The following is a 21680-nucleotide window of genomic DNA, read 5'->3' as shown; positions in this document are numbered from 1 at the left end:
CAGGTAAGAGGCCGAACTGCTTGGAGCTAGCCTACAGCTCTCACCCAAGCCCCTGCCCCGACCTTGGCAGCAGACCAGTAAGAGGCAGAACTGTGTGGAGCTGGCCTACAGATCTCACCCCAGCCCACCACCCAACCTCAGCAGCAGACAAGTAAGAGGTGGAGCCAGTACCTGCAGCCCCCTATAGTCCCCCCACCTGTGCACCTCTGGCCTCCTGGCTGTGCTGGTACCTGGATTCACACCACAGAAGCACAGGGGGTCATAAAGGCCATTGTCCTGAGCTCTAGCCGTGATTTTGATTTAATTCACAAATTTAAAGGTAATAGATTAATAACTACCACAAATTGTCATTTTCTAAGCTTGTCCTTGATGCTTTTGTGTTGCTGATTGTATCACTTGGGCTAAGATGTTGTGATTGATCTAATCAGTTGTCCTTTCTGGTATAATGAAAAAGAGATTGCCTCAGAGTCATTAGACACTCAAAACCTAAAGACAAGATGTAACAGGAAGATCGAAGTATTATCCCAGGTATCACACAAAGGACAGTACCAACAACAAAAACAGAAATGAGAAGACATTCAAACTAGGCACAAGCACAAACACAGACTTCCAGCTTACCAAAGGCAAATTCTTGGGGAAATGAGGTGGAAAAGTCTGATAATCAACCACCTGAACACCCTGAACTGATAACCACAGGATGTAACAAAACAGATGAATGAGGCTCTAGAAAAATTCAAAACAGAAAAAATTTCCCAGATAACTACAGAGATGGTGAGCAGAATGAATTACATGATTAGAGACTCTAGAACAGAAACAGATAAAAAATATACGAGCTCAGGACCGTGATAGAAGCCACGAATGCTGAGCACAGGAAAGAAATGGAATCCATGAAAAAGATTCAAACAGATATTCAGGAGATTAAAAACTCTATTGAAAGTATACATAACAGACTGAGCCAATTTGAAGACAGGATATAAGATATAGAGGACAGGATGGAGATCAGTGACCATGAAAAGAAGGATCTCTTATAAATAGTAAGGGACCATGAGAAATTAAACCAACAGCTCCTAGATGATACACAGACGAATAATATAAGATTGACAGGAGTACATGAAAAAGCAGGAGAAAGTACAAATGACATTAAAAAACTGTTCAGAGAATTAATGACAGAAACCTTCTCAAACAGAGCAAAAGAATTTGACATACAGATAAGTAAGGCATATAGGACTCTAACTAGCCATGATAAAAACAAATCTACACATAGACATATAATAATCAAGATCATGGAAGCCCAACAGAAGAGCATAATACTACAAGCAGTTATAGAAAAGAAACAAATCACATGCAAAGGAAAGGCCATCAGAATCACAGCAGACTTTTCAACACAAACACTCAAGTCAAGGAGAGCCTTGAGTGAGGTATTTCAAGCCCTAAAATAAAACATCCTCCAAAATAGACACATGTATCCTGCAAAACTATCTTTTAAAATGGATGGGGAAATAAGATGCTTCCATGACAAAGAACACCTGAGAAACTTCATAAATACCAAAGCAGCACTCCAAACAATTCTAAATAATATCCTATAAAAAGGCAATGAAGATCACAATTCCATGAGGCCCAACAGAGCAAGTACAGCAGGCAAGGCAAGAAATTAAAGGGGGGATTAAAGAGAGCCAACAACAGGATAATAACACAATGATGATAAGTCAATATATATCAGTTATAACCATCAATGTTCATGGCCTCATTTCACCAATCAAAAGAAATAGATTGGCAGAATGGATTAAAAGCAAAATCCAACAATATGCTGTATGCAAGAAACACACCTAGTTCAAAAACAAAGTTAAAGGATGGAAAACAGTTCTCCATGCAACAGGAACCCAGAAAAAAGCAAGGGTAACTATATTATTTTCAGACAAAGTAAATTTCAAACTGAAGCTAATTAAAAGATACAAAGGTCACTATATCCTTGTAAAGGGAACAATCCAACAGGAAGAGATGACAATCAAATATATATGAACCAAATATTAATGCCCCAAGTATACAAAATTAATATCACAGGACATGAAAAACCAAATAAGCACTAATACAATTGTAGTGTGGGACCTCAATACCCCACTGTCACAAATAGACAGGTCATCTAGACAAAAAAGTCAACAATGAAATACTAGAACTGAACCAAGTTTTTGAACAAATAGACTTAATAGAGGTCTATAGAGTATTCTACCCCACGAAATCAGAAAATACATTATTTTTGGCTGCACATGGATCATTCTCCAAAATAGACCACATACTAGCTCATAAAACATGTTTAAGTAAATAAAGGAGTAGAAGTTATCCCATGTATATTATCAGACCATGGAGCAATTAAACTGGAGATCAATAGCAAAAGAAACTGCAAGAACTTCACATACACATGGAAATTGAACAACACTCTCCCAAACAACCAATGGGTCACAGAGGAAATTAAAGAAGAAATTAAACAGTTTTTACAAATAAATGATAACACCAGTACAACATACAGGAATCTATGGGACACAATGAAAGCAGTTCTGAGAGAATTTTATAGTGTGAATGCCCACACTAGGAAAACAGAGTGAGCTCAAATAAAAACCTCATGTTGAATCTGAAGCTTCTAGAAAAAGAAGAGCAAGACAAACCCAAAGCTTGTACAAGGAAAGAAATTATAAAGATCAGAACAGAAAATCAATACGACAGAGTCTAAGAGAATGACACAAAAAAAAATCAATGAATCAAAGAGTTGGTTTTTCAAAAGAATAATTAAAATGGATAAACCCTTAGCCAACCTTATCAAAAAAAAAAAGAAAGAAAGAATAGGCTCAAATCCACATAACTAGGAATGAAAAAAGTCACAAAAGATCCAGCAGAAATCCAGAGGATCATTAATACCTACTTCAAGAATTTGTATTCTAATAAAATTGAAAACACAGAAGAAATGGACAGATTTCTAGATACATATAAATTACCAAAGCTGAATGAAGATATAAAAATTCTAAACACACCAATTGCATCAGTGAAATTGAAAATGTAATTAAAAATTTACCAACAAAGAAAAGCCCAGGTCCTGATGACTTCACAGCTAAATTCTACAAAACATTTAGAGAAGAACTATTGCCACTACTCTTTAAACTTTTCAATAAAATTGAAATGGAAGGAATACATCCAAATTCATTCCTGGAAGCAAGTTGTTACTTTGATTCCAAAACAAGAGAAAGATGCAACCAAAAAAGAGAAGTACAGGCCAATCTCCCTGAACACAGATGCAAAAATCCTCAATAAGATACTGAAAACAGAATACAGAGGGTCATCAAGAAGATCATACACTCTGACCAAATCGTATTCATCCCAGGGATGCAGGGATGGTTCAACATATGTAAGTCAATAAATGCAACACACTATATTAACAGAGTCAAGGACAATAACCATATGATCATCTCAAAAGATGCAGAAAAAGCATTCAACAAAATTCAACACCCATTCATGATAAAAACTCAGAAAATTGGAATAGATGGTCTTGATCTCAACTTGATGAAGGCTATCTATGAAAATCCAACAGCCAACATCATACTAAATGGTCAAAAACTGAAAAGCATCACTCTAAAATCAGGAACAAGACAAGGACGTCCACTATCACCACTCGTGTTCAATACAGTTTTGGAAACATTAGCCACAACAATTAGACATGAGAAAGAAATAAAAGCCATAAAGATAGGAAAGGAAGAAGTAAAACTGTCATTATTTGCTGAATATATGATACTCTACATAGAAGATTCAAAAAACTCCACCAAAAGACTTCTCGACTTAATAGATTTAGTAGAGTAGCTGGATACAAGGCAAATACTCAAAAATCAATAGACTCCTTGTACACAAATAACAGACTCATTGAGAGAGAAATTAGAGAAAGAATCCCTTTCACAACAGCATCCAAAAAAATGAAATATCTAGGAATCAATCTAACAAAGGAAGCAAAAGACCTCTATACTGAGAACTACAACACTCTGAAAAAAGAGATGAGAGAGGATATAAGAAAATGGAAAGATATTCCTTGTTCCTGGGTAGGAAGAACCAACATAGTGAAAATGGCCATACTTCCAAAACTGCTATACAGATTCAATGCAATCCCAATTGAAATCCCAACACTATATTTCACAGAACTAGAGAAAACAATCCAAAAATTCATTTGGAACCGGAAGAGACCTAGAATAGCAAAAGCCATTGTAGGCAACAGAGACATGGCAGGTGTCATCACAATCCCCAACTTGAAACTATACTACAAAGCCACTGTGTTAAAAATAGCATGGGACGGCCAAAGAAACAGACTCGAGGATCAGTGGAATAAATTAGAAGATGCAGAAAGAACTCCAGATGTACTCAGCTACCTCATCTTTGACAAAGGAGCCAACCTTCCTCACTGGAGGAAAGATAAACCTCTTTAATAAATGCTGTGGGAAAAACTGGATTTCAACTCGCCAAAGATTATAACTAGACCCCTATCTTTCACCATGCACTAAACTAAAATCGAAGTGCATTAAAGATCTAAATATTAAAACAGAAACACTAAACTTGTTGGAAGATAAGCTAGGTAGCTAACTCTTGAAGACACTGGCATAGGAAAAGACTTTATGAACAAACCCTCAGTAACACGGGAACTAGCACAAAGAATCAACAACTGGAACCTCATCTTTTTAAAAAGCTTCTGCACTGCCAGAGAAATCATAAGCAGAGCTAAGAGACAACCTACAATGTGGGAAAAAAATTTTACCAGCTGTTCCTCACACAAAGGTCTACTATCCAGAATATACAAAGAAATCAAAAAAATCAGACCCTCCCCGAATATAAAGACCTAATTAAAAAATGGGTATCTGAAATATACAGGCATTTCTCAGACAAAGAAGTAAAAGCAACAAATAAATATATGAAAAAATGTTCCATATCACTGGTCATTCGAGAGATGCAGATGAAAACAACACTGAGATTCCACCTCACCCCAGGAAGAATGGCTGCTATCAAGAAATCAACCAATAACAAACGCTGGAGGGGGTGTGTGGAGAAAGGAACCCTTCTTCATTGTTGGTGGGAGTGCAGACTGGTGCAACCACTGTGGAAATCAATATGGAGATACCTTAAATAACTAGGATTAGAAGTCCCATTTGACCTGGCTATTGCCCTGCTGGCCATCTTCCCAAAAGAATGAAAAGAATCACACCACAGTGATATATGCTCACCCATGCTTATAGTGGCACAGTTTGTCATAGCTAAATCTTGGAAACAGCCCAATTGCCCATCAACTGGAGGGAGACTGGATAAAGAAGATGTCTTCTTTTTTAATACAATGGAGTACTAAGCCATAAAGAATGAGAAACTAGAGACATTTATAGCTAAGTGGATGCACGTTGAGGCCATACTACTAACTGAAGTTAATAGGACACACATGTGTAAATACCATATAGTTTCTATGGTGTGATAAACTCAAAGTATAGATAAGGATCAAAATGTATAATAGATCATTTTTAACAGGAAGAAAAGGTCTAAAGGTTTTGGGCAAATGGGAGGGGTAAAGGAAAGGTAAAAAGGGAAGAGAAAAAACAAGAGAAAAGGAAAACAATGGAAACAAAGTGTTTGTTAATAGGGAAGGATGGAGGGGCGAAGGGAGGCTATGAAAATGGGGAAAAAATAAGAACCAAGATATGTCATGTAAAGTTACAAGATCCCAATAATGAATGTAACTGTATATCTAAAATGTACCAATAAAAAAGGAATATACATTCTTTTTAGCTGTACATTGGATTTCTCCAAGATAGACCACATACTAACCCACAGAGCATGATTAAGTAAATGTAAAGGAAATGAAATTATATCATGCATATATCTGACCATAGAGCAATGAAACGAAATCAACAGCAAGAGAAACCATAAAAACTGCATATACATATGGAAATTAAATAACACCCCTGTGAACAACCAATGGGTCACAGATGAAATTAAAGAAGAAATTAAACAGTACATAAATGATAATGTTGATATACTATACCAGAACTTACAGGATGCAATAAAAGCGGTCCTAAGAGTAAAAATTTATAGCGGTAAATTCTCATATTAGGAAAACGGAATGAGCTCAGACATACAATCAAATGTTGAACTTAAAACATCTAGAAAAAGAAGAACAAGTCAAGCCCAAAATTCATATGAGGAAGGAAATTATAAAGATCAGAGCAAAAATTAATGCAACTGAGACTAAAAAAAAAAATGAAGAATTAATGAATCGAAGAGTTGGTTCTTGGAACGATTAAGTAAAACTGATAGACCCTGAGCCAATCTTATCCAAAAAAAAACCCTCAAATTTAAGCAATTAGGAATGAAAAGAGTAAAATCACAACAAATCCTGCAGAAATTCAAATCATCAATAGCTCCTTCAAGAAGCTGTACTCTAATAACATGGGAAACACAGAAGAAATGGAAAGATTCCTAGATATATATGAATTACCAAAGCTGCATCAAGATGTCTAAAAATTATAAATAACACAGTTTCAGTCAATGAAATTGAAAATGTATTTAAAAAGCTTACCAACAAAGAAAAGTTCAGCTACTGATGGTTTCACTGCTGAATTCTATAAAAAATTTAGAGAAAATCTAATGCCACTATTCTTCAAACTCTTCAATGAAATTGAATGGGAAGCAATACTCCCAAAATCATTCCTGAAAGCAAGTATTACCCTTATACCAAAGCCAGAGAAAGATCCAACCAAAAAAAAAAGAACTACAGGCCCATGTCCCTACTGAACATAGACACAAAAATCCTCAACAAGATAATGGTAAACAGAATGCAGTAAATCATCAGAAAGAATATGCACAATGACCAAGTAGAATTCATCCTAGGAATGTAGAGATGGTTCAACATATGCAACTTAATTAAATGTAATACACCATATCAACAGAGCCAAAGACAGAAATCACATGTTCATCTCAAAAGATGCAGAAGAGCATTTGACAAACTCCAACACACATTCATGATAAAAAGCCCTACAGAAAACTGCAATAGACGGTCTTTATCTCAAGCTGACAAAAGCCATCTATCTATGACAAACCAACAGCCAACATCATAGTAAATGGTCAAAAACTGAAAGATTTCACTCTAAAATCAGGAATAAGACAAGGATGTCCAATATCACCACTCCTATTCAGTATAGTAGTGGAAACATTAGCCAGAGCAACTAGACAAGAGAAAGAAATAAAAGGAATAAAGATAGGAAAGGAATAAGTTAAATTATCATTATTTGCAGATCACATGATTCTTTACAGAGAAGACCCCAAAAACTCCACCAAAAGACTTTTAGATTTAATAACCAAATTCAGTAGCATAGCTCAAAACAAAGAGAACACTCAAAAATCAACAGCATTCCTGTACACACATAACAAACTCACTCAGAAATTAGTGAAACAATACTTTTCACAATAGCATCCAAGAAAATGAAATACTTATAAATCAATCTCACAAAGGAAGTAAAACATCTTTACATTAAAATTTACAGTGCTCTGAAAAAGGAGACTGAAAATGATATCAGTAAATGGAAAAAATGGAAATAAAGTGTTTGTAAATGGAGATGGGAGGAGGGGGTTAAAGGAGGAGGGGTTGAAAGGAGGGCAGGGACAAGGGGAATAAATGAGAACCAAGACCTGTCATGTAAAGGTACAAGATCCCAATGATGAATGTAACTGTACTGTATACCTAAAAAGTACCAATAAACTTGATGATGAATAAAAAAAAAAGAAGTAGAAACAGCAAATAAATGTATAAAAAAAGTTCAACATCTCTGGTTGTTCAAGAGATGCAAATTAAAACAACACTGAGATTCCACGTTACTTCAGAAACAAATGCTGGTGGGGTTGTGGGAAAATGGAACCCTTCTCCACTGTTGGTGGATGTATAAACCAGTATAACCATTGTGGAAATTAGAGTGGAGATTCCTCAAAAAACTAGGATTAGAGGTTCCATTTGACCCAGCTATTCCTCTCCTGGGCATCTTTCCAAAAGAATTAAAAGCATCACAACACAGCAATGTACATGCATCCACGTTTAGAGCAGCACAGTTTGTTAACAGCTAAATCTTGGGAACAACCCAAATGCCCATCAACTGATGAATGGATAAAAAAGATGTGGGGTTTTTTATATGATGAAGTACAATTCAGCCATAAAATAGGATAAATTGAAAAATTTCTAAGTAAATGGATGTACCTTGAAACCATACTCAAGTGAAATAAATCTAACACAAATGTGTAAATATCACATTGTCTCTCTGTTGTGAGATTATACACTATTTTTTTTATGGTACTGGGGATTGAACTTGGGACCTTGCACTTGTGAGGCAGGAGGCAGAACCACTGAGCTAAATCCCCAGTCCTCTCCGTTGTGAGAAACTGAATGTGTAAAGGACCAAAAAGTATAATAGATATTGTGAAATAGGAAGAAATTGTTCCAAATTATATTGATGTGACATACTGTTAATAATTTAAATGTTTTATGCAAAAAAGGCGCAGTATTATTAGGAAATAAGTTGATAGATTAGCAAATGAAAATATATTCTTTTAAGATCATGATGCACAGTGTATTTACCATTGTTATTCTCTATTTCTGTTATGAAAACTTATTTTTCATAGAATGGCTTTTATATTTTCTTTATTAATATCTACTTGTATTACATTAAAATAAATTTTTAAAAAAATTTTTAAAAATTAAATGTTGATTAAAAAGGTTAATTTGCTGGGACTTTATGCATCTGAAATAAATAGTATAATATTGTAGTTGGTGCCTCCACTTTCAGGCAGAGATAATACATTTGGTGATCACTAGTTCTCTAATTTCCATTTGGATGAGGTATATCTGGCCCATGGCCCTCTGGGCAGCATGCTGCCTTGGACAGCTAGCAACGCAGCCCTACAAGATAATAAAAATTTAACATTATTATATGGTTTTCAGTGATATTTTTCATGACTCTATTTTGTGGTGATCAAGCATAAACTGTGTAGTTAACAAGGAAGCCCTGTGTAGAGGAGGGCCCATTGGAGTGCTAACTCTGCCTCTTGTGCCTGCCACATATAGTTGAACTAAAACCCGTATGTATCAGACATTACATGTACTTCAATACTAGAATGCATACTGCTTCTCAGCCTTTTGGCTAAAATCAACTGTGAATAGTAGAATGCAATGATTATCAATAATAGTATTTCAACCTAGTTACACATGTGTGTGCCTGCAAAAATATGTCAGTTTTCTTATTTAATTATTATATCTAGGCTTGTTGTGTTACTTTATAAAATAATTTAATAAGTTACAAGATAAAAATTAAAGAAGTTTTGTTACCACACACACACATACACACACATATATTAAGTGTATTATGCATTTTATACTTAGCTCAAGTACAATTCCTCTGTACTCAGCGAAGCATGGGCAAGCCAAAAGATTGGACACTATAATCTAGATGGGTATTGAAAACTAAAAAACAATCAATAGAAATCACTTTAAATAGCCAAAAGACATATATATCAGAACCACAAAAAATATTTATGCACTTTGATTATTAATGCAATTCCTGGGAATTAATATAAAGAAAATAAGAAAAACACAGTAGACACAAAAACATAATAGTACTTTTACTGTAACCTAAGTCAGTATTACTTAAGAGTGTACCCAGCCTAACTAAGTCTCTAAGCACACTATTCAGTCCCTTTGACATTATTTTCATAGCAAGAGGGTCTCATTGAAGGAAGTACAGCATGGAATGACATTTTTCATAAGATCCTTATCTGGTAGCAAAATAGCACTCTGAGCAACGCAGCTCTAAGGAACCTAAGTGTCCAAAATAAGGACATGGTTAGGTAAACCTATGATATATTAACTAAATTAAATACTATAGGAGCACAAAGTGAAGTAAAAATAGCTAATAATTATTCACCTCTTACTATATGTGAGTCACTGTACAAAGTTCTTCCCATACATTACCTCTTTATCCTGGTAATCTAGGCTTCTACTAATATTTCCTTTGGGCAGATTAGAAACCAAAGCCTAGATGATTGCTAAAAGGTTAACAGCAGGTGGGAAGTAAAACTGAGACTCAAATTCATGGCATATATGACTCTAAATTTTAGCTACTGTATTATATTGCCTTTATAAAAGTGAACATAAACTGTAAGTACTGTGTATTTGTGGGGATAGTTTTTTAAAAATGGAAGCAAATCCTCAGGACAATGAAACCAGGTGTATTTTTAAATGTCTTCATGATTTATAACTCTTCTAAGAATAAGTGTAAAAGTAATCCATATACTAAATCCAAGATCATAAAAAAATCAACATTTATGACATTTAACAATGTCTCAAATATCTTATTAAACAACTGTATAACCACTTTCATCATTTTTGTAAAAATATTACCTTTAAATAATGTATTTAAAAGTGGTTTTTTTTTTACATACCTTGCAACTATAATGTTAAGTGAAATAAATCTGACATGCAAGCTTAAATATCACCTGGTTTCTTATATGAGAAACCCAAAATATAAATAACAGCAAAATAAAAGATAGACAATAGGGAGACAGTTCTTTTACAAAAGGTTGTTGACATAATGAACATAACCAGTAGATGGAAATTATAACATTGTTTATTCTTTTGAAGAACACAAAAGTAGAATTCCTCAATCAAGAGCCAAACTTTCTTCAGATGTCAAATAATTACATTTGAAGCATCTACTGTTAATATCAGCTATCTGGATATCTCCAAACAGAAGTATTCTAAGTTGTTTAATTACCATAAGGCTTTTGGAAATTAGTCTTGCTAAACAAACTAATTTAAAGTGAAGAATAGTTACAAGTACTAGGAAAAAACCATTCATACAAGCAGACATTACCATATCTCGGATGGCAATTAGCTTCCATAAGAAAGTATTATTTCACCCTCTCAAAAATTTGACCCTGATTAATCAAGTAATCTCTTACTATTCTTGTCCACATGATAAAACTATGCCTTTGAAACATACCTATATTTCTGACCATGATTCCTTTCAGTTCATCCACTTGGGCTTGAGTCTCCATCACTTTGTCTAGGCCCTTATTCTCAGAATGATGCTTCTATAAGAAAGTAAGTTTTAACTTATGGTACCCAGATATTGTTTATCATGGAAAAACAAAAATAAGAATGACAATTTATATTAAAGAATGCTACAAAATTATGCCTCTATTACATAAGAGTTCATGTCACTTTACTGGAAAAATGACATCAAATCTAAGGGAAAAACTAGCTACAGAAAAATGTTTCCATAGGAAATATAATTATTATAGTAAAAAATATAATCTTATTTAGAATAAAATTGTAGGGGAGGAACAGACTGAGAAGGGATGTGAAGGAAATTTTAGGGCAACGGAAATACTTTCCATCTTGATTATGGTAGTATTTCAAAGGGATATACATATGTAAAACATCATTGATCTGACAATTAGGATGACATCGAGAGATGAACAGACTTTAAAACTATTAACTTGAGCTGTTCAAAAATGAAATTTAACCTCATGGAAGGGTAGATAGTTTATGTATAGATTAAAAGGTCATTTAGCATGCTGGTTTTAAACACTAGATGGATAGTTGAATTAGATGATTTTTAATGTTCTTTCAAACCCTGAGATATTATGAACACTATTAATACTGATTATCATCTATTATTGGCTTTCCACCCTAAAATGGGCCTTTATATTTTTAATAGGGAGGTTTTATTATGTTGGTCTATAGTAACAAGATCAGAAAAGTGTACCACAGGTCAGGGCCCCCTATATTCACGATACTCTGAAGTAAAAGAAGAGAATCTGAACCAAAACACTGTATCCTAAGGAAGACCTTACCAGCTGTGCAGCCAAGACACTTGAGAACTCGCTATTCATGGCATATGGAAGTGCTGTCTGTGCTCTTGAACCGTAAGTAGTCTGAAATCTCTTCTTTACTTCATTCAAAAAATTGAAGGCTCGGGAGCGTTCAAAATCCTAGAAAGTCACCAGCACAGAGCTCACATTTACAATGTAAACAAAGATGATGTGGATGATTAACAATAACAACAATTAAAAAAAAGTTTAATGGTCAATGACTCCGAGGAGGAACTAGTAGTGATCTCATTTAACACACAAAGAAGAAAAGGCTCTGAAAAGGTAGCTAACCTGACAAAGTTCAAACAACAGTAAATGAAAGAGTTAAGAGTGAAATCCAAATATGCCTGGTTGTTGCCAACTGAAGATAATAGAATCTAGGTTATCAACTTCTTAAAGTCAGGAATTGGATTTTACTTCCTACATATCTCTCATATGCTCCACAAGAAGGTCCAGCATAAAATATTCGATAAATACATCATAATAATAGCCTTTCACATACAAAGATAATACTATTAACAGGAACTTTGAATTGATTTTTTCTAATAGTGGTGGTACATTTGAAAAAGTCAAGTGACATACTGTTGTCAGCCTCAGTCAAAAAGTGTGTGTGTGTGTGTGTGTGTATACACACATGCATGTGTGTATATCAAATTATAGCTCAAGAAAATATGAAGCTCAACTTTGACCACTGCAGATTTTGTGGTATTTTAAATGTTTCCAAGCTTCTTCATGTAAGTCATTTCAGATATACAGTATATCACCCATGAAGTTGCGGTTTGTAGTTCACAGTCTCAGTAATGTGCAGATTTTTCCTTAGAATCTAACTAATAATTGTTCATAGAAACCCCTGCAATTTTGCAGAAACCACAAATATCCTCTGAAATTGTTTTTGGGGGCAGGAGGTTTGCAAGTAACCAATCCGAGAGCATTATTCAGTTCTCCTTGCTGCTGATTGGCTATTGTCCTGTAACCCATCTCCAACAGATATATCAGCATTCTTGCATCATAACAGGTGTAGTTATCTTGAGTGTTTTAAGTTTTGTTCTTCTTAAAGCCCTATAATCCATAAGATGCCACCAAAATGCCCTGTACCTTCTACAACTTTATTAATACAGTATTTTATTAAATTACACAACTGCAGGAGATATAGCATATTTAAAGTTTAAACTATAGAAATAGGCATTTATAGGCATTTTTCTGACCATATCTGAAATTCATGGTTTTTCACAATTTGCAGGTGCTCTAAGAATGTAACCTACACAAACTTCAGGGGTCCGTTGTACTTAGATTTTTTCCCCCTAATTTTAGGAAATACTATGAAAACAGAACTAACATTTTGATGACTGCTATGGTTGACTGTCATTTCCATTTCACCCATGCTTAGTCTAAGTCAAGGAATTCACAAATTGGAATCAATAGCCAAATTTCAAGAGGATAGAAAAAGTATCTCTGGAGAGAACAAAAACATCCTCATTGTTATTTTCAACCTTTAACAGTCAATTTCATTTCACCCAAGATGCTTAGTATAAGCCAAGGAAGTCATAAGTTAAAATTTCAATTGTGAATGTTAGTAACAAACCAGAGTAGAATGAAACAGTACCTGTCACTTTGTCACCTACAGAAATGTTTTTTCATATACCATTGCAGTTATAGCTATTTTGAAATAACATTTATACTCTCGTCACCATTTCAAGATTATCATTAGCTACTAGATCCACGAATAAGTCTTGTTAATGAGTTCATAAAGAAATATAAATATTACTATACAGTTTTTAAAACTGTATTGGATATTGTAAATATATATGTACTTCAGCCAGGCGTGGTGGTGCACACCTGTAATCCCAGCACTCGGGAGGCTGAAGCAGGAGGATCACTGTGAGTTCAAGACCAGCCTAGGCTACATAGTGAGTTCCAAGTCAGTCTCAACCACATAGTGAGACCCTGTCTCAAAAAAAAAAAAAAACAAAAAAAATATGTATTTCAATATAATTGGTTTCGAAAGTCTTTGTAAATAGGGAAGGGTGAAGGAGGTGAAGGGAGGGCAGGGGTGTGGGGAAAAAAATAAGAACCAAGACGTATCATGTAAAGGCACAAGATCCCAATAATAAATGTAACTATTGTTTGCTTTAAATGTACCAATAAACTCAATGGGAAAAATATAATTGGTTTTGTTTCAAAGCATGTATGTTCTACTTTATATATTAAAACAACATTATGACCAGGACCCACAGTTGACAAAGAGTTCTATTACAATACAAATTAGGAATTCTGATCTATAGCAATCGTGCCACAACACGATGCCTGTAAGTGAACAGTTTAGAAAAAAGCATGCAGCCAATAAGACATAAAAAGAAGCTCACTTTGAAAGTGAGAGGCAGGGAGAGCATACATCTGGAAAATGTTTCCTCACCTACAAAAAAAAATACTCAAAAACATAGTCCCTCTTCTCTGCACGTAAATAAATAGGCATGCAGCTCCATGAAGCCATAAGGAGTATTTGCTGGGAAGAAAATGATGCTTAGAAAAGCAAAGAGCAAGAGTCTTGATGACATCAAGTTACTGAGCATTTTGGATCTAGAGCCAAACAAAAATTCAAACAAACAAACAAAAAAAAACCCAAGTTAACCAGTGTAAACTACAAGTCTATGTAGCTGATCACAATGTATTGAGATTCTGTTTTTCCAAAGTTCATATATATTAAAATTCAATTAGAGGAATGAAATAATCTATTTAATTTAATATTCAGTCAAACAATTACTGAGAAGCTTTTATACTAAGGAATCATAATTATGAACATCAATTCTCACTATACCATAGGATAAATGTTGAAGTTACAAGAGATTAAGTTAAAACTCTATAAAAATTGAACTGATTTGTACATATCAAAGTATCAAGTTTTGTCCACTGCTACTCTGTATGATAAATGGAAAGGGTAGAACACAATTTCCAGCTACTGAACATTTCTATCATCTTTATCCACCATGGGTATGGATAAATGAGAACTGACGGTATTAACAGTATACATAGTTCAATGGAAATATATGTCTTTAAGTTACTTACATCATCAGTGATACAAAGATACACAATTCTGTCTTGGCAGATGTAATGAAACAAATAACTGTAGAATAAAAGATATAAAACTTACTATAGTTATAGGCAAAATCATTCACGTCTATCTTCTATGATAAGCAAGTTCAGTACTACTAACATTACTGTATTGTTTACAGATAAAATCTACCCCCCCACACCCATTTCTCTCAGGTTAAACTGACAGGAGTGAATACCAAAGTGAAAGAAGTTCCCTACCCTAGTATCCAGCACAACAGCATTTGTATTACCCATAGCTGAAATATTATAATTGTACTTGCAAAGCCTGAACAAAAGATATCTTAGGAGGGACATGCAATTAAAATGTTCCCCCAGTCAGCCACACAGTTTTCTTTTGCCCAAGACTACAAAGCAAACATCTTCCTACCAAGTTCTCCGTAACATTTATTTCAGTATCTACTTTGGGCCAGCTACTATGCTAAGAAGCAATGATTTCTACATGTTTCTTATTCTCCTCTTTTCCAAATGTGTTTGTTATTCTCAGTCTAGTGATCCTGTTCTTATTTCACCACTGTTTATAAGGTTGAGACAGGTCAGTAGGGGAACCGTTCAACTTATCTTTTAGTTTATGGCCAGTGGGCCACAGGAATCATTCTTGGACCTGATGGAGAGGAATGTGTATCACCCAGAAATTCTGGATATAGAACAAAACACAACAACCAGATAAATCTTTGGAGCTACCACCCTCAGAGAAAAGGCATGTTCTATGTTTGTAAAGAAGAGTTCACCCAGATAGTTAGATATCTGAAAGAGTAGAATGGAATACTTCAAGTCATCCCTCAATATCTTATAAATTCCTCCAGAATAATAAGAGCGTTAGATAAATATATGACAACAGAGTGATATTTCCTGGCCTCCTTTCTACCTGAGTTAGCTACATAATTACATAGTGAATAATGAAACATAAGCAGAAGTTTCTGAATAATAAAATGCCCAGCCACTTCTACGCACTACCTTTAAGAACACTGGGAAAGCACTGGGATGTAACGTGAACTAGAAGAAGCTGCCTTGGCCAAAGCTAAAAGGTACTTATTGAGAATGGCAGAGGCATTCCATCAGCTCTAAAACATTCGTCTCTGGACTATTTCATTTAAATTAATTCCATATGTTGGGATCTCTCTCATAGTAACTTTGAATGGGCTCCAAATTGTGAAAAGGGTTAGTCCTAGAAAGTAATAAGAAGGTCCTTCTGAGATAAGAACTAAGGAAATAAATATAAGTTAAGCAACAAAACATTTTTAAGGATCAACAAGGAAGGCTGAAGCACTGATTTCCCATCTATGCCCTCTCCATAAACTACGAGGGTGATCTTTCTAAAGCAAAAGCTATCATATACTGGATGAAAACCTCAGTACTTCTAAACTCTTAATATGCCCTCCAGAGCTGTACATGACTTTTCTTCTATCCATCTCTCTAACTTTATCTTTACCTATCCTGAGCACCAGTCACAGAGAACAACTTACAGTTCCCTAAATCATCTCAGCCTCCATACATCTCTATCTGCTATTCTTTCTACCTGGGGTACTATCCCCTTACTCACTACCTCCCATCCTCTACTATAATTATCTATGGATTTGGCTGTCTCTTTAATTAACAAATATAATCTCTATGAGGGCAAATACTGCATTTTTGTAATAACGCCATTGTAAAGAAAAATGTCTAAACTAATACAGTTACTTACTAAAATAATGAACAAGGGAATATTATTTATATTCTCTACATCATTTTGCCTAAGAACTCCAAAGCAAAGTCATTTTTACATATAATGACTAACATTTCCATACCAATCTTTTAAATAATGTCACTTCAATGATAGAATAAAATAATCACAAGTTAAATTTATACATCATAAAACCAAACATTTTCTAAGCTGGTAAAGGTTACTCTTCTGTCAGCTTATTCAAATTAATCTAAGTAAATGCTTGCTCTCTAGTGTTTTATTGTTCTGATTATAAAATAATTCCTTTCTTTAACCTTCTATCATATGCAGAGCAGAACTCACTTGCCATGTGAGTACGTTAGTTTGTTATTTTCAGAAGGTATCTTAGCCAGAATCTGCTCTGTCACCTCCAGGAAGTTTCCTCCACACCAAGCATGTTTGGCAAGGATAGTGGTTCCCCTGGCAACAACGGCAAAAAGAATGGCCATGGCTTCAATCTATTAAAAGGAAAAAAAAAACACAAATTTAAAAATTTTCTTTGACATGACCTTGCACAAGTAATTCACCATTTATCAACATCCACTTGGAGACTACTGAGCAAAGTACTGTAACATGAAAATTTAAAATTAACAAAAGACTTAATGGGTGCTGAGAACAGCTCAATAATAGAATGTGCACAGCATGTGTGAGCCCTGGATTTGATCTGCAGCACCAAAAACAAACAAACAAGTCAGTTTTCTATCAGCTTACAACCTAAGGCACATTGATAGTCACATACTAGTGATAGACAGGTTGCACTTACAAATTATATACTACAAACTGATAGCATCCTTTTGAAGAGCAATGACCATAGATAATAAAGGGACATAAAATTGCCTTCATATGTTAAAGAAATAATCCCATCCTAAAAATTTATTCTAGGGAAATTGTTTAACAGAAGTTAGACTCAAGATTCACAAAGATAACTTTTAACAATAATAATAACCCATTTTTGTTATGTGCTTGCTATGTGATGAATCGGTTTTTAAGTAATTTATAAATTCATTCAATCCTCACAATTCAATGAGATCATTCACTATTATTATATTCCTAATATAGACGAGGAAATTGAAGCACAGATGACTCAAATCATTTTCCCAAAATTACAAAGCTAGCAAGTGATAGAACTGCAATTTATACCCAGCCAATATGATTCTATAACCTATAATCTTACACCCGTATATTATATGACCTGTATTATAAAGACACTGTCTATAATATAAGTGAAGTGAAAGTAACTCAAACATTCCACAGACAGGAATGATTTTATAAATTAAAAGATTCTTCATATATAAAATATTACAAAATAATATGGCATGAGTTTAAGATTCTTTTCCTTACATAGGGCTATGACTAAGTGCTGTATTTCCCCATGTAACAGACTAGTTTTCTTTTATTTAATAGAGATGAACAAGCACCTTACTAATCTTTTTTGTTAACATGTTAACTTTTCACTCAATAGGCTAGTCGTTCTAAAACTGCAGTGAGAACATGAATTGTACTGGGTGGCACAGTGACAGACACTTGCTAAAAATTCAAATCTTGGCATTATCTTCTAATACTCTGATTCTATATGTGGGACCCTGGAAGCTGCATTTAAAAAAAGTCTGAATGTAAGTGATTCATACAACCATACTTAATGAAACATGGCAGCAGACTATAAAGAGTCTGGGGTCAGGGAATCTACTGGTTCCTGATTAGAATCCCAACACTGAAGTACAGTACACAGATCAGAAGGTACTCATCTGTCTCAGCTGCACATTTCTTGGGCCTCTTCTTCATTCCTACAGTCTAAATTAAGTTATTCCCCAGGAGTGTGTCCTTAGCCATCTTCTTTATGGAATTCCCCTTATACACATTTAGCAAGTTATAGTTTTCAAATCAATGTATCATACTTTATTGATCATGTAACATGCTCCTAATATAACTCTATTTCTGAGAAATACTGTCTACACACTATTTCTGCTTCTCTACTGCCTTTTATCTCTTCAACTTACTATATTCTGGCTTTTGCCCTTAACACTCCACAAAACCAGCTTCCTAAGATCACGAACAGCCTCTATGTTGTAAAATACAGTGATCACTTCTCTATCCATACCCTACTTGATCTTTCAAAACAGTCAACACCACTGACCAACCCTCATTGAAATGCTTCTCTTTTTAGGTGCTTTTTTTTTTCTTCTCACTGACTCTTTCTTCTTGACTTTACCTCTAAATGTTGACTTTCCTATTGGATTGATTCTACGACCTTTGATGCCCAGATGAGCTCATCTGGACCTGCCATTTTAAACATGATATCTCTGAAGATATAATGCATATGCCGCAAAAAAACTAGAAGAAGAGGTAAAAGAATAGAGACCCACAAAGATTGAGGAGGACCAACAGGGAAAGATAAAAAGCCAGAAGAGTGTGGTGACTCAGAAGTGAAAGGCAAAGAAAAATTCAAGAAGGTAAAGTGACAGCTATGTTCACTAGGTATTATCTGTGTTCGTTCATGCAGAGAATGAAGACTGTGAAACACTCACTGAAATTGTCTAATAAGGAAGGTGCTCATTGCTTAGGGTCAGAGACATAAAATGGAACAGATCAAAAACACAGAGAAAGAAAGACGAGAAATCATACAGTACCCCAGGGAGATGAAAAAGTAGTATCAACCTAAAACCATGCGCAGCTTCAAGAAGTAAATTGAGCATCATAGTATAATAACAAAATCTATTGTTTAGTGAACTGTAAATTCATTATGAGCCAACAAAATGAGGTAATTGCTTGAAATGTTTAATCTTAAATTACATTAAGAATAGGATGCCTTGATCTCTAAGTATGATTGCCATTACAATCTGTGCTGGTTAGAACACATGTGGGATACTGAATTCAATTCTTAGTATTGTATCTCAAGTTTGGGCAGAAGGAAGACACTGGGGATTGAGACTGCATCAGCTGAGAAATGGCTAGAAGAACTATAGATATTTTATGTGACAGAGAAGATTTAGAAGGAATGTGACAACAGTGTTCAAGTTTATATAAAATACGGTCACTTAGAATAGGGAACACATTATCAAGAGTATTAATAGGGACAACGGATAGAAGTTATAGAGAAGCAGTGTTTTGTTCAATAAAAATAGTTCCCAGTGAAAAAATCGCTTACTGTTAAAGTGGGTAATCACTGACTGTTAAATCGGATAAGCAGCAAAATAAATTTGACTTTCCTTCCAGATGTCTCTAATAAAAATTCCTTATTTGTCATCTACCACCAAGTCCCACCTGCTCCCACTGTAACTCCTGAAGTTCAAAGTATAACATCTTATTGAGTATTGGGAAAACAGAAAGAACTGTGGCAGAAAAAAAACACTGTATTCGAAGCAAGAAAACCTGGCCCTACTAATTACTGTATTAGCAGTATATGAATGCTTAATAAACCATAGCATATAATATATAATACTCAAGAAGAACAAATGAAAAGCCAGAAAAAGAAAACAGACAACACATTCTAACAGAAACCCCTATCTTGTCACTGTTCCTCTCTGTTCTCTTATTCACTCATTTCGTTTCTAAGAATCCCATTTTAGTTTCCTGCGGCTGTAATAACAAAGTACCCAAAATGGACTGGTTTAAAATAACAGGTATTTATCAGCTCACACTTCTGAAGCCAGAAATCCAAAATCAAGGAGCTGGTAGGGTTATGCTCTCTCTGAAATCTATAGAGGAGAACACTTAGCTCTTTATAGCTTCTAGGTAATAAGCTGGAAATTATTGGTGTTCTGTTTGACTTGCAGCTGCAGCACTTCATTTCTACCTCTGGATCTTCACACATATATCTGTGTCTCTTATTTTGAATTAATTATGTGATACACAGTCATTACACTCATCTCATGGAACTGGTACATATACATATTGCATATTGATCATTTACTCCCTTCTTTCCTTCTCTTCCCCTCTCCCTTTCCTTATATCCCCTTCCCATCTCTACAGAGTCTACCTCTTTGTTTCCTACTATGTCTGTTTTATTTTGTTCTTTATTTATATTTTGAATTCTCAAAGAAACCCTGTAATATTTAACCTGGGTTGGATATATTTTACTTAGTATTATGGTCTCAAAATGCACCTATTTCCTACAAATGACTCACATTTATCCTCCTTTATGGCTGCGTACTACTCCACTGTGTACATACACTAGATTTTTTTTCATCCATTCATCTGTTGATGGATGTATAAGCCACTTCCATAATTTAGCTATTCTGAATGGGGATGCTATAAACAAGGATATGTATGTATCACTGGAATATGATGACTTTAACTCTTTCAGAAAGATACCCAGAAGAATTGGGTCAAATGGAATTCCTTAGCTTTCAGAAAAATTTCCTTACTGATTTCCATAGTGGATGTAGTTTATATTCCCACCAACAACATAGAAACATTCCTCCTTCCCCACAACCTTGCCAGCATTCATTGTTTTTTGAGACCTTGATGACAGCCGTTCTTACTGGAATAAGATAGAATGCCGGTATTTCAATTTGCACTTTTCTAATGACCAAAGATGCTGAACATCTGTTCATGTACTTATTGGCTACCTGTACTTTCTTTCACGAAGTGTCAATTAATTTCAATTGCCCATTTTTAATTGGGTCTTTTATTTGGGAAGGTCTTTTTTTTCTATGTTCTAGATATTAGTCCTCTCCGCATGAGAAATAGCTGGCAAAAAAAATTATTTTCCCATTCTGTAGGCTGTCTCTTCACTCTGTAGGCTTTTTCCTTTGCTGTGCAGAAGCTTTTTAACTTGATATAATCCCATTTGTTGACTGTCGGTATTATATCTTGTTCTATTCAGGAAGTCCTTATCTATGCCTATGTCTTTAAGAGTTTTATCAACTTTTTATTCCACCATAACCAGTGGTTTCTGTTTTGTTTTTTTGTTTGTTTGTTTTGTGTGTGTGTGTGTGTGTGTTTT

At 34.7% G+C, this 21680-nt stretch overlaps 1 protein-coding gene across 2 annotated transcripts in view; it reads right to left on the bottom strand.

Annotated features, from left to right (window-relative positions):
• Vamp7 (vesicle associated membrane protein 7) overlaps positions 1–21680 on the bottom strand; it is a 50155-nt gene that overhangs the window by 23984 nt on the left and 4491 nt on the right. The window contains exons 2-5 of one of the 2 annotated variants that reach the window (XM_010614321.3): positions 17039–17193; positions 14989–15046; positions 11908–12045; positions 11052–11142 (exon numbers count right to left, since the gene is read on the bottom strand). In XM_010614321.3, the coding sequence (XP_010612623.1) occupies positions 11052–11142; positions 11908–12045; positions 14989–15046; positions 17039–17184 (433 nt within the window). In that variant the 5' untranslated portion in view covers positions 17185–17193. The remainder of the gene's footprint in view (positions 1–11051; positions 11143–11907; positions 12046–14988; positions 15047–17038; positions 17194–21680) is intronic. The other variant, XM_010614322.3, reaches the window with a different exon arrangement.

Source organism: Fukomys damarensis, unplaced genomic scaffold (assembly GCF_012274545.1).
Source record: "Fukomys damarensis isolate Sample0158 unplaced genomic scaffold, DMR_v1.0_HiC HiC_scaffold_39, whole genome shotgun sequence".
In the NCBI taxonomy this organism is placed as follows: domain Eukaryota; kingdom Metazoa; phylum Chordata; class Mammalia; order Rodentia; family Bathyergidae; genus Fukomys; species Fukomys damarensis.
Note: the sequence above shows the minus strand (reverse complement) of the source record. Positions and strands in the feature narration are given on the sequence as shown.